Source organism: Mytilus californianus, unplaced genomic scaffold (genome assembly GCF_021869535.1).
Source record: "Mytilus californianus isolate M0D057914Y unplaced genomic scaffold, xbMytCali1.0.p SCAF_5, whole genome shotgun sequence".
Taxonomy (NCBI): domain Eukaryota; kingdom Metazoa; phylum Mollusca; class Bivalvia; order Mytilida; family Mytilidae; genus Mytilus; species Mytilus californianus.
Window position 1 is genome coordinate 2,631,429 of NW_026262701.1, and position 15,097 is coordinate 2,646,525.

Here is a 15,097-nt window from a genome sequence, read left to right on the forward strand (position 1 = left end):
ATTATGAGTGATTAAAATTTTGTTTACAGCTAAAGCAGGTGTTGGTGATGTCTTCACTATCCAGGGACATAGTACATGTAAGTATCTAAGGTATAACAAGTGTCAGATGCCATCTTTAACAGCTTTCCTAAGACTTATCATAAAAGGGCAGTGGTTTCAAAATGGTCATCACATTGAACTGCTGAAATAAAGAATTAATAGGTATAATATTGATATAATCTCAAAAGTCAATGATAAGGACCATACCATAAAAGTCAATGTGGAATGGTAGGCAGACAATGATTGTATGTTCATTTGATGTAGACAATTCTCTTACAACTTTAAAGATAATTGACTTATAGTAGCAGCTAACTGTGAATATTATTGTTTTCGAGAAGTTAAATATCCTTTTTTTTTCATCCAGTTAATACATTAAAAAAAACTATTGTCACTTTAAGAATATTTATTGTGTCATTAATGCCATCCTTGTCTCACCATTTTAAATCAATCTTCTTTATTCTTTAAAAAGAAAGAAATAATGTGAAATCGAAATTTACTAAAACTTTATTTATTCGTCCTGATTAAGTTCTTGTAATATACAGCTAACATGCAGACCCATGTTTGTTATTGAATTGTAAATAAAAGATTTAGAAATCACAGGGCTTGAAAACATAACCTTTTGATTTGTATATATGGTTCTGATACTTGTTAAACATTCCTGATTTACTGAATTATTTATATTTAATAGGTCCAAACAATGTGGTACTACCAACAGTCAATACAACTGGTAAGTTCTATATTTAGTTTCCAACTTACCTCTTATTTCACCCATGATATATATTTCCTGTACCAAGTCAGGAATATGGCAGTTGTTATCAAATAGTCCGTTTCTATGTATGTTGGCGTTTGTTTTTGTTGCAGTTCAATGTTTCTGTTGTTCCGTTGTTTTCCTCTTATAGTTGATGTGTTTTCCTCGGTTTTAGTTTGTAACCCCGGTTTGTTTTCACTTAATCGATTTATGACTGTTGAACAGTGGTATACTACTGTTGCCTTTATTTACATCTAATTATGAATATGTTTACCGAGTCCTGAAATTTAGATACAATCTAGGTAAACTCTTGATCCTTTAAATAAACTTATTCTAAAAGGTTATCAATTCAAACACTGTAATAAGATCTTTGAATATTATTTTTATTGGTAAAAATTTAAAAAAAATGATTTTGTAATCAGTTTACTTAAACAACACTAAATGTTATTGTTATACATATATGCACATTCACGGTTCTTCAATCTGTTACACATTGGATGTTAGTGGTGTAGTGATTGGTTATTTAGTCTTAGATAAATGATTTTTTATTAGTTGTTATTGGCTTTGAACTAGCTGGCAGTAACTGCGCATACTCTCAGATCTGTACTTTGTGTCTTTTCTGTTGTTGGGGATGTATAAATTCCCTGCCACATCTGGTCTGTTGTTTTTCTACTTTGTATCGATCTGATAAGTTTAATCCTTTTCAACAGATTTTTATAGTTCCTATGTTGTACTGTGACACCAATGTCCCATGTTTGAGGGAGGGTTTGGCGTCAGTAAATATGTTTAACCCCACCACATTCTGTATGTCCAAAATCAGGAGCCTGTAATTCAGTGGTTGTCGTTTGTTGCCGTATATCATAAATTGGTTTTTTTTTGTTTATTGTTTTGTACATAAATCAGACTTATTAGTTTTCTCTTTGAATTGTTTAAATTTATCATATCAGGGGCTTTTATAGCTTACTATGCGGTATTTCTTTTGCTCATTGTTGAAGGCTGTACAGTGACCTATAGTTGTAAACTTCTACGTCATTTTGTTGCTTGTGGAGAGTTGTCTCATGGGCGGTCATACCACATCTTTTCTTTTTATAAGTCCTTTCATTTTTCCAACATTTTAAACCAGATATTTTTTTACCAGTTACAATTTCTGCACTTTCTAGTAAGAATTAGGTTACAAAACATTGAGTTCAACTCTTTAGTGTATTAAATTTCATATTATTTATTTTCGACATGTACATGCAGTTTTAACTTTCCTTACCAATCCAGAAATTGTAAATTAGAGAGAATTAAACATTAAGATAATCAAGACACTCCCAACCAGTATCCTGTACCAACTTCAGATTTATTTTTACTGAAGGACAAGGTGATCTTGATGTATCCATAACAGTGACTTTTTTGTACCTAAGTCAAGTTATATCCTGCAAATAGCTATGATACTTTGTATAACTGTAATAATAAATGTTTTTTCATTTCAAAATTAAATACGCACTATTTCCTCGCATGCATGAAATTTCTCAAATTTTTCTCTCATTCCCTCCAGGTTTGAGGCTGTTTTGGAAAAAAAAAACAAGTATGACTGTGAGCTTTTTATTGATTGTGATACCGCCGCTTTAGGTATTCCATAAAGAAAAAGTTGAAGTAAATTGAATCTGTAAATGCATTACACTATATAAAGTATGTTCACACAAATCCTGATAGCAAATTTAGGAGATCTCATTTGTAATTTTGTAGACAACTGCAGTGAAAATTTCATATATGGCAAATATGTGTTAGAATAATTTATAAATATTTGGTAAACAGAAAGTTGATGAGGGATGAATCTGAAATAATGTTGCATGGTATAGCATGCTGACATTAAGCCTAACAAATTTCGGGAAGCTTTTATTTGTAGTTTCCTAGAAAAATGTAAAGAAATTTTATACATGGCCATTATCTAAAGAATATATAAGTATTTGGTAAATAGGAAATTTATGAGTGGTGAATCTGCATCTGCATCACATGGTATAGCTGGCTGACATGAAGCCTGATAACAAATTTTAGAAAGCTACTATTTGTAGTTCTCTACTCTAGAAAAAAGCAACGAAATTTTCATACATGGTTATTATGATTGAAATATATAAGTATTGGGTAAACAGGAAGTTGATGAGCAATGAATCTGAACTGCAGCACACAGGATAGCATGCTGACATTAAGCCTGATAATAAATTTCAGGAGCAATTATTTGTAATTCCTGAGTAAAATGATACAGAAATTTAATGAAATCAACGGACAGAGATAGGGTAAAACAGTATACCTCCCTCCTTTTGAATGTGGTTATAATGATATGACTTACCACTTTTCATTCTGTACTGTTTCTGTCCCCCAATTGTATTAGCCAAACAAAAACAAGCAAATCTAATACTGAACCCATTTTTACAGTTGATTTATTTTATAGATTTTCAAATGAAAAGCCATAAAATATGCAAGCAGTCTACAGGTCAAAGGTCAAGGTTATTGTAACAGAAAATATACCTTTTTATTGTCCCAAACTAATGGTTTTCACATATTATGACTTTTTTATTTTCAGAATATTTTTGTGTATGATGAGGACCATCTATTAATATTTAATATTAAGTTCAGGGAGCATACCTGTAGGTTGTCTTTGCTAACTATATATTTATTTTATATGTAGATGCTAGGGTATATATATATATTTTATCATCATAGAGATGAAGATTTACATAATTTTTATCAAAGATGCTAAATATCTGTATATTGGTACATTATATCACCATTGAGATATCAGATTATATTATCTTATTTTTAGGTGGTGGGTGTCTGTACAAAGGTCAACTTTATCACCAAGGAGACAACTGGGAAGATGGTTGTGACTACAATTGTACCTGTGATGATGAACAAAGTGGACATTATGCATGTAATGCTCTGTAAGTTGTTAGATATCCAGCACAAAATATATATGCAGTTAATTTGGGAATGAAATTTAAGACTGAGACAATATAATTTAAGCCATGACTTGGCTTCATTGTGTAACTAAATCTTAAGGAACTGTCCGGACAAAATTTCAGCTTGCTCTTTGGAACCATTTAAACAATCCAAACTAAATATTGTAATATATTCTTTTGAGGTACTTGCCTGAAATTATAAATTTTGTAGCTGTTGGTCAAAAAGTAAGGCAGCTATTTATGCAATTGATTTAACTAAATGTGATAGGTACCAAATTGTAGTCTGTGTCTGTTTGTTTTACACTGGCTAGAGGTATAGGGGAGGGTTGAGATCTCACAAAACATGTTTAACCCCACCGCATTTTTGCACCTGTCCCAGGTCAGGAACCTCTGGCCTTTGTTAGTCTTGTTTTTTTTTTAATTTTAGTTCATTTATATGTTTCAGAGTTAAGTGTGACATTCATATTCGCTGAATTATTATACATTTTTGTTTAGGGGCCAACTGAAGCCCGCCTCTGGGTGTGGGATTTTCTCTTTGTGTTGAAAATCCTTTGGTGGCCTTCGGCCGTTTTCTGCTGATTGGTCGGGTTGTTGTCTTTTTGACATATTCCCCGTTTCCATTCTCAATTTTATTCTTGAAAATTTCTGATCTAATCTAAAATATTTATATCAGAAAGATTCCCTTTCAAGAGTTTTGCCAATAACTGTTACTTTTATGTTGCACCAGAAATTTTTATTTCCTTTTTATTCTGCGTATAGCTAAGGTTTTAAAATAAAAATAACAAAGACAGAAAAGTTCCCTGTGTACTAGGACATTTTTACATTGTTGACATGAAGCCATGAGACCAACATGGCTTCAAAAGTAGCTGCAAATTTAAAGTTAGGTAGACACTGTCTAACTGAACATGCAACTTAACATTCAAAGGGTCATTACCTTATTAAAGAAATATGCTACATTATTGATTAAACTCATTTATCAAAGAATCTGTGATTTCCAAGGGGAGACAACTTTTGCATTAACTTATTCAAATTTGGAGCACTGATTTTGATTATGATTACTTCTGCAAATAAACAGAAACAATTTTCCCCAATTTAATCCCCTAAAAAATAAATATATAAATGGTTATCCCCACCCCCTAAAAATATTAATATAAACTTTTGTTTTGTTTTTTTTGCCAAAGAAAGATTTTCCTCTATATAACCTAAATAAAATTTTTAATATTTTTACCCCTGTATTACCAGAAAATAAATGTGGTTCATTTTTTTTTTTCAGTTGTCCTGTGTATGACCATCTTCCTAAGTTATGTGAAGTGAAGATACCAAATGGTCAATGTTGTGGTCATGTTGAATGTAGACCAGATATAGGAGGAATTATCACAGCCCCTCCAAGTAAGTACAATAAACAACTGCACAGTTTTCCAAAGATCTAGTCTTCTTTTTCCCCTATGTTAAATAGTAAATTTAAATCAGCAGGTAATCAACACACAAAAGACTATATTACTATTTTTTTTATATACATTTATACCACAGCCAAACTCACAACTTGAGAATCTATGACTGCTGTTTCAAAAACAAATAGTCATAGAAGACATTGTGTTTAAGTAAACAAGGTTTTTTTTAATACTAGTAGCAAGTTTAGTAGTTGAAAGTAGGAGCCAGGGATCCTGGCAGTACTAAATGACAGACATGCATAGTCCCCTATACTATAGACATGTATTCTTGTTATTTTTGGTTTTACTTTTCTTTGTTTTAAAACTGTTTTTTTTATTGCAAATATTAACCATATTTCACAAGTTTAATATCTGTTTATCACACTTCTTCATCTGTGTTGGTCATTACACAGATTGACCTGGTTACATACCACCTTGATATTGCAACAGATTGTCTAGGTATCTTGTCTTTTACACAAGTATTCGTTTTCTCCATACTATTAGATCACACATGATGAATGTATAAAAGGTTATTTTGCTACATGTCATGAGATGAAGAAATGTGATTTACTACTGATTCTATTAGTTACCTAGTTTGCTTGTGACCTAATACGATATATATGGGGTCAGTAAATTCCATATGGGGATTTGAGCGTCGCTCTCACCCCATATGGAATTTACTGACCCCATATATATCGTATTAGGTCACTAGCACACTATGTAACGAATTTATCTTACCGACTATCTTAATTAACATGTGGTATTTAGACTAGTGGCCTATCACAGTGATCAAATCTTCAATACCGTTAGTATTAAGAACCTTCTTCCATTGGTATATACAATGCCAACAATAACAACTTGTCAGCTTTAAATGTGTTTTATGAATTTATTTCAATCGTTCATCATCAATGTCTTTGTCTGTTGAAACCTTTAAGATTTTTCCTCAACACAGTGTTGTTTTTATAAAGGGACGTAACACCACTACTAACCGTGTATTGGAATAAGCCCTGCCTACTAACCCAATATGGAACCCTACTAACCCAATATGGAATATACACGGTCTCCACGCGGTTGCTTTTAACCAATCACATTCCTAGAAATGTATAGGAGTTAAGATAAAGGTATATACCAGTATGTTAAGGATTTTTTCTTCTGTTTAGATACCTGTTTTTACAAGGGACAGTATTATGGACAAGATGACACATGGATTGATGATTGTAAATACAAATGTGAATGTCTTCAAGCAAATCTAGGATTCTATAGATGTAAAGAATTGTAAGTTTTGTAAGATATGTGATAATCATAGTTTTTTTAATGTGATGACGAGTGTGAGTGAGAAGGGCAACTGTTAAACAGAATAATGCTGCAAAAAAAAACCCAGTATAATGCATCATATAAAATTGAATGAGAGCGATTGTGTTCATTGTGACTGATGGTTAAGTTTTACTATGAATTAACAAAACCTGTTTTAAGTGTACAGTAAATGTAAAAAAAGATCCCGATCAGGGAAGAGTGACATTGAGATGACCTAAACAAGAATAGCCTTTTTAGCAAATACTTCACTTTTTGGGATACGATTGCTGTGAAGCAATCTGTAGACTTTTAGGATAGACTCCTTTCCACGGCTCCCACATCAACTGTTTTGTGCTTTATATTAAGGGAAAACTCCGATTCTTAAGATTGTTTTGTTTTAAAGAGTAAAACAAACAGATTGAATTTAAACAACTTTCCGTTAATTTTCTTCTCACAATCCCCATATTTTGATATCTCCCTTTTTTATTTGCACTTATTTTTTAAAATACGAAAATCAGTATCAAGCAGTATCTATATTTAGGGTTTTATATATTTAGCAACACGTCAGACTGGGAATTCCTCTGTTTAGTTAAAATTGGAGAGTGTTCCGTCAGACAAGTAGTGAAGTGCTGTTGTTCCTATTATGTTACCTTTATGAAACTTTGATATTGAACTTCCATGAAGAAATCTGGGACATAAATAGTCCCAGAAGAAATGGAGAACCACAACTGACATGTTGTCCTCAATCAAAACATAATTCTAACGGTTTGTTTATGAAATTTAGCTTATGCGTAGTTTTCTTGACCTTGAAAGGCATCAGAATAAATGGTTGCTCTAGATTTTCCACGCCTTTGATTGATTTGCAACTCAAGAGATCCTTTCTGTGTTTTATCTGCTATTTAGGATTATTGTTGTTGCATTATCAACTCCAAAAATGTAGTTAACAGTGTAATGATAGAAGTAGAAGTAGAACACATGTTATCTACACTATTGAGAAACTTACATGCCACTTGTTTCTCACGGTTGATCAAATGTTTTTAAAGAAGTCGAATTCATTTAAAATGTTTTAATATGTAAGTAATCATCAGGTGTGTTTATTTGCTATTATTTCTGTTTTGTTAAAAATCTGGGTATATCAATAATGAACTCAGCCATCAATAGATTACCTGTGGATAGACTATTCCATTCAAGTCAGGGGTGTACTTATAGATAGACTATTCCATTCAAGTCAGGGGTATACTTGTTGATAGACTATTCGATTCAAGTCAGGGGTATACTTGTTGATAGACTATTCGATTCAAGTCAGGGGTATACTTGTTGATACACTATTCAATTCCAGTCAAGGGTTAAAATCTGTTAAAACTTCAGGGAATAGAAGACTTGTAATAATCAAAAGACAGTGTCCACATCAAAATTCAGAAGAACAAAATTGCATTTGTCTGTGTATTACTAGTAATTGGACATGGTTGGTTTTTTTTTACTGTTAACTTTTAGTTAATCAAATAGGGAATACATGTGCAGCTCAATTATTTTTGAGAAAGAATACTAATAATAATGGAAAAATGGCGATCAGATCCCTCAGAGCGATCAAACCCTTTGATTTATACTATTTGAACACATGTTGAATGTAATTAATGTTATTGGTGCCATCAAAATAAAGTCCATAGATAGAAAATGAAAATGTGATACAAACACTCCCCAGTCAACTGTGTTTTGTATTTGGTTTATCACACTCAATGAAGTTAAGTAGGGAACAATATTTTACCTATCTGCCAATCTGTTATTATCAGCATTAGAATTTGGATGAAGGCTTCTTCTCATCAAAACCATTGGCATGGATCAGTTCAATGATGAAAAAAAAATATCAAATGGGGAGCCATTTTTTTCTGGAAGGGAACAAAGAAAGTCCAATGAGAGCAGGTCACTATTAGGTCGTCTCCTTTATGTCGGGATGTGCACTTGCTCACCATGCTCACTGAAGGTTCCTCCTTTGTTGCACAAACATATAATGTATTCCTCATAACCCCTGATATTGTCTGACAATTTGGTCACTACTCAATGTAACTTTACATATAAATCTAGTAGTGTGCCAGTCTCTACAATGTTTTATAGACTGCATTTCAGTTGAAATGGCAACTCTAATACGTAAAAGAGGTACGTCTAGTGTGCACCAGTTTTCAAAGAAAAGACACAGACTATTTTTTGTGATAATTCCATTGTGCACTTCCTATTTATTTATTTTTTGGTCCTTTAATGCAACACAGAGCAGGGGAGATAGAAATGATAGTGTTTTGTCCCAAATGTAAAAAAATACTGAACTCCAAGGATAATTCAAAATGGAAAGTTCTTTATCAAATGGCAAAGTCAAAAGCTCAAACACATCAAACGAATGAAAAACAACTGTCATATTTCTGACTTGGTACAGGCATTTCTTTATGTAGAAAATGGTGGATTAAACCTGGTTTTATAGCTAGCTAAATGGGTTTTTGAACAATTGCTTTTTTTAGCACTCTTGCCTTTATATCTTTTTTGGTGGATTTAGATGAAATAGATTTGAAAAGTTCATATTTAAAATACTTCATTCAGTTTGTTAATTTGGGCACTATGGTCCTTTGCAATGAACATTTACAATGTAGTTGTTTCATGATTATGGCAATGTGGGTTCCATGATTATGACAATGTGGGTTCTACATTTTTTTCTTTTTTTATCAAAATAGATTTTTTTGAAACTGCATTGCATACTGTTGACTTCTACAATTTTTCTATTCAACTTTAATATCTGAAACCAGTGACTGAATTCTAATGAAAATCGGAATATTATGGTTTCCAAAAGCAAAAAATGGACCTTAGATTATCTTTTATACAAATTGGGGACCTTGGAGAATCAATTATTGAGCTCATGCTAACTGTTTTCTAGTTATTTGTTATATATAAGCTGACAATGTCAAATTTGTGCTTTGATAAATTGAATCAGTATTTCATTTGAAAAAGATTTTCTTGTGAAATCAACCGTTTAAAAACCATCTGCCGTATATTAAATTTTCGCGCAAGGAGATGATACTGGATAAGTTAAAGAACATCTCATCTATCAGGTAAAATTATTATTTTTAGCACAAAGATGCTTCAAAAGCTTTCTTGCTGAGTTTTTTGTGATGTTTGCTTCACCAGTGCTTTGCTTCGATAGTTGCAGAACTATTTAATTGCTTTTGATTATCTCTGTGCATATTGTTCAACTATAAACCATACATGATATTGTTTAAGAAATTATGGAAATTATGAAATTAACCTCAATTAAGGGCACAAAAAATTAGTTAGCTGCAGATAGGTATTTTCAAGAAGAATGGTTTACAAATAATCAGGGTCTGAAAAATGGAAAAAATATACATAAAAAAACTAGAAAATTGCACCTCTACAGTACTCCACATCTTTTGATTAGCTTTTTAGCTCACCTGGCACAAAATTAACTTTTACAAAAATATTTTCCTCTGAAACAACTTGACATAATTCATCATTGACTTATTAAGTTTTAAAAATGTGATCAGTGACCCTGCCTGCCATCCAACATAACTGACATTGCTAAAAGTAGAGGTAAAACGCAAGTTTTGTCTATAATCTTGAAAATCGCTAAAGAAGGAGAAAATCTGAGTAGGCAATAATGCTCAGAATGTTGAGATATACCTCATCTCCATTTACATCAAATCAATCAGCCGATCTTTTCAGGAGTTTTTGCCCTTAAATGATGAATTTTACCCACTTTTTTATCTCTTTTTTGTCTATAATCTTGAAAATTGAAATAGATAAACAGAAACTTTATATAGCAAAAGTGATAAGCAAGACAAGTTCTTCAAATACGTTATAATAGCAAAAATCGTTGGTTGTCTCCTTAATGCATTTTTGTTCCTTAATGACAATTTTTACCATTTTTTGTCTTTTTGCTAATTATCTTGCCAACTACAATAGATATATAGAAACTTTATACAGCAAAAATGATAAGCAAGACAAAATCTACAAATAATTTGATAGTATCGAAATCATAAGTCCACTCCTTGTAGGAGTTATGGCTCTTTATGACAATTTGTAGCCTATTATCTTGAAAACTATAATAGATAGAAAGTATTATTTCAAATAGCAAACATAATCTGCAAGACAAGATGTACAAATATATCAACATGGCCTAAAATGTAGATCAACTCCTTATTGAAGTTATGTTTCTTTAATGAAGATTTTTACCATTTTTTTGTGTATTGGCCTAATACATACAAACTGTAATAGATAGACATTTTAAGACAATTTAAATAGCAAAATAATTGAAAAGACAAGATCCACAAATAAGTGATATTGCTGAAATGGTTGGTACACTCTTGGTAGAAATAGTGCCAGAGTTGTTGCCCTTAAATGATATTTATACAAAATTTTAACTTTTTTGCCTATATGCTTGAAAACTATCATAAGAAGAATAAGATGGAAATTTAAATAGCAAAAATCAGATAAGTAAGATAAAATTTACAAATAAGTCAATATGGCCGAAATTGTCAGATGCATAAAGACCTAGGTGAGTGACATAGGCTCATTAGAACCTCAAGTTGATGTTTATACCGAGTACAAATCAACTGATTGTATTCTTCATTAGTTTTTTGTCTCGCCTGTGACAAAAGTCACAGAATTCAAGACATAGAGATTGCTGCGACAGTGTAAACGATTGTTAGTTTTTTGGCTTAAGTTAGTTTGATCAGATTGCTTGTGATAGAAAATTGATATTTGATATAATGTTGCATTACGATCAGTACATATCAGTTTGAAGACTATTTTGAGGCCCTGCCCCCTAGGTCATGGTCCAGTGACTGAATTAATTAGCAACTTTATATGTTTAGTTTTCTGCATTAGTCAGTTCTATAGGATCTTCTTGTGATAGATAAATGATATTTTGTATAAAGTTGCATTACTATCAGTATGATGACTATTTTGAGGCCCTGCCCCCATGGACATGGTCCAGAGACTTTGAATTAATTAGCAATTTTCAATGTTAAGTTTTCTGCTTAAGTTAGATTTATAGGAACTACTAACAATGATATTTTGAATAAAGTTACATTACTGATTGTACATCTTAGTTTGTCGACCATTATCAGACCCTGTGTCCAGCGACTGAATTAATAAGCAATGTTGGTGTCCATCAGATTGTCTTTTTTATATTTTATGCCGACAAGCAAGACATATCTCTTTGTCAACAGTTTATTTTTAACTATATCTCCCTGTACATGACCATCATACCACAAACCCTTGAAATTTAGAGTTTTTATCCTGATTAGATGTATTTAATGTGGGATAATTAAAAGTGGAGATTCATTTCTCCTGTTGTCGGATTTTTTGTTTATTTAGGCTTTCTTGCTTGTATCAGTGTTTGAACTTTTTAATTCGGTTTGATTAATTTGACACATAATTTATTTAGCAAAAGATAATCACATATACAAATTTTAAAATGAAAATTGAATGTTTCATACAATCAATTTTTTGTATATACCTTTAATGTGTATGTAGATTAAGTAAGCAGTAGTTTAGCGATGTTAAAATCTTGTAAATTGATTAAGAAGAGACAAATCAAGGTTACAGTCAAAAACTGAGGCGATTAGACAGGGTAAGCGTCTCCTGCTATGTATGCATCACTTGCCATGCAAATCCACACTTCTGATATAGCAAATAGATAATGCCTCAGAATATCTTATGTTAGACTTTATAACCTATACATCAATCCTGCCTTTAGGAAATAAACTTTATTAATTTTTTAGCTCACCTGGCCCAAAGGGCCAAGTGAGCTTTTCTCATCACTTGGCGTCCGTCGTCATTAACTTTTACAAAAATCTTCTCTCTGAAACTACTTGCCAAAGTTGACCAAACTTGGCCACAATCATCATTAGGGTATATAGTTTAAATAATGTGTACGATGACCAGGCTTGCCAACCAAGATGGCCGACATGGCTCTAGATAAAACATAGGGGTAAAATGCAGTTTTTGGCTTATATTTCTGAAACTAAAGCATTAAGAGCAAATCTGACAGGGTAAAAATGTTCATCAGGTTTACATCTATCTGCCATCAAATTTTCAGGCGATTCAGACAATCCGTTGTTGGGTTGCTGCCCCTGAATTGGTAATTTTAAGGAAATTTTGCAGTTTTTGGTTATCATCTTGAATAGGGGGCCTCGGTGGCCGAGTGGTCTAAGTAGTTACTACTGTAATCACTAGCCAGTCAACACTGAGGTTGTGAGTTCGAACCCCGCTCGTGCAGGTGCACTCGACTCCAATCTTAATTGACTAGGATTGTCAGTTTTCCTATCGAAGGTCATGGTTTTCTCCGGGCACTCCGGCTTCCTCCACCAATAAAAACTGGCCGCCACAAAATAGCCCAAAAGCGGTGCTCAAAAGTGGCGTTAAAACACCAAAAATCATTCAATCAATCATCTTGAATATTATTATAGATAGAGATAAACTGTAAACAGCAATAATGTTCAGCAAAGTAAGATCCACAAATAAGTCAACATGACCAAAATTGTCAATTGACCCCTTAAGGAGTTATTGCCCTTTATCAATTTTTAACAATTTTTCATAAATTTTTGTAATCTTTTACAATAATCTTCTCTGAAACTGCAGAGACAAATTTAACCAAACTTGGCCACAATCATCATTAGGGTATCTAGTTTAAAAAATGTGTCCAATGACCCCGTCTGCCAACCATCATTGCCGACATGGCTAAAAATAGTACATAGTGGTAAAATGCAAGTGTTGTCTATTATTTGGAAAACCATTATAAAGAGAGAAAATCTGAGTGAGCAAAAATGTTCAGATTGTTGAGTTCTACTAATTGTCCACACATGTCTAAACTGTCAGATGACTTCTTATAGGAGTTATTGCCCTTAAATGACAAATTTTACCATTTTTTATTCATTTTTACCTACTAAATTGAAAACTATAATAGATACAGAGAAACTTTAAAATGATTAGCAAGACAAGTTCTACAAATTGGTTAACATGGTCGAAATCGTCAATTGACTCCTTATTAGAGTTATTGCCCTTTGATGATAATTTTGACAAATTTTTTGCATTTTTGACTTATATCTTAAAATTATAATAGACAGATAGAAACTTAGCTAGGCAAAAATGATCAGCAAAACAAAATCTACAATGAAGACAATATGAAGGAAATGGTCAGACGACTCCTTATTGGAGTTATTGCCCTTCAAAGACGATTTTACCTTTTTTTTGCGTTTTGCCATATATGATAGAAAATTATAATAGATAAAGATACACTTTAAATCACAAAAAATGATCAGCAAGTCAAGATCTACTTACAAGTCAAATTTTGCCAATATAGTTTAGGGCTGTTCCATAAAAACATACATGGGACCCAGGGAAGGCAACTTAAATTTGCCACTATGGATTGTTGTACAGGTTTAAATGTATGCAGGACTCTAAAATTGCTTCTATGGGTGGTCACTCTGTTTTCAAAGTGCCTTCCCTGGGTACCATGCATGTTTTAATGGAACAGCCCTTAGTAGACTGTCACTGTTTATAGGATTGATTGCCCTTAAATGAGGATTTTTTTATCCTCTTATGTGTTTTGAGCTAAAACTAAAGAAGATAGAGAGAAACTAAACAGGCTAAATGATCAGCAATACAAGATCAACAAAACAGATTTTTGTCATGAATTCTATTCTTGTCTATTTCTGATTTTTATTTATGTCATACAGGTTGTTTATATTTCTGATGTTTATTTTTGCTGTAATGCATATCTTACATGTCATATCATTTGTTGATGACAATTACAAATTAAGATGAGCAAAGCTGTGCAACCCAAAATTCAGCTTAGTTATTGGTGCTTCTATCCTGCTTTGCATTTTAAATACAATGTAGTAAATTATGAATGAAAAAAACGTGTACTGTTTGACAGAGATACTGACTATTTTATATGTTTCTTTTTCTGGATACATTCGGTGATCATTATTCTTTCTAGTTCAGATTTGTTAAATACGTAGTTTTTACAAAGAATATGTTATACTTGGAAAATAAAAGATAACTGATTTAGTTGATTGAACAAAAAAATTATTGTCTTTTATCAAAACTGTGATAAGTTATTAACAATTATTTGTTTGTTTTGCAGGTGTTATAAATGGCAACTGCCTTCACAATGTAGACTGAATGAACCTGCTCCAGGAAAGTGTTGTAAAACACCAAGTTGTCCTCCATGGATCACTATACAATATCCAGCAGGATATAAGGAAGAATAGTTACGGAAAAAAGAGAAAAAAAAGCTGTTGTTATAGTTTTTTTAATAAAATGGTTGCTATAGTAACCAACTTTTTTTTAATATAGATAAAGAGTTATGGCATTTATGCATATGGAAAAAAGGTAAATCAAACCATTTACTTCAAGAATGGTTATTCTAATATGATTGGTTGAGTGACATGAGAAAGAATTATAATCATGGTGAAAGTACTTTTAGTCCTGGATAAGATTTTTGTGACTTTTGGAAAGTGATTGCTCAGTTCAATTTTAAAATCAAATGGCAGACTTGACACATAAAAAAATATCGATGAAAAATAGTATTTCATTTCCAGTTTTAAGATTAATCATAAAATCTACAAACATGAACATAA

General features: G+C 32.1%; 1 protein-coding gene across 1 annotated transcript in view; it reads left to right on the top strand.

Annotated features, from left to right (window-relative positions):
• LOC127701788 (uncharacterized) overlaps nucleotides 1-14,805 on the top strand; it is a 117,814-nt gene extending 103,009 nt beyond the window's left edge. Inside the window, exons 66-71 of the mRNA XM_052205753.1 lie at nucleotides 30-77; nucleotides 728-766; nucleotides 3,594-3,711; nucleotides 5,003-5,118; nucleotides 6,320-6,434; nucleotides 14,602-14,805. Of these exons, the coding sequence (XP_052061713.1) occupies nucleotides 30-77; nucleotides 728-766; nucleotides 3,594-3,711; nucleotides 5,003-5,118; nucleotides 6,320-6,434; nucleotides 14,602-14,728 (563 nt within the window). The 3' untranslated portion in view covers nucleotides 14,729-14,805. The remainder of the gene's footprint in view (nucleotides 1-29; nucleotides 78-727; nucleotides 767-3,593; nucleotides 3,712-5,002; nucleotides 5,119-6,319; nucleotides 6,435-14,601) is intronic.
• Nucleotides 14,806-15,097: the final 292 nt, after the last annotated feature.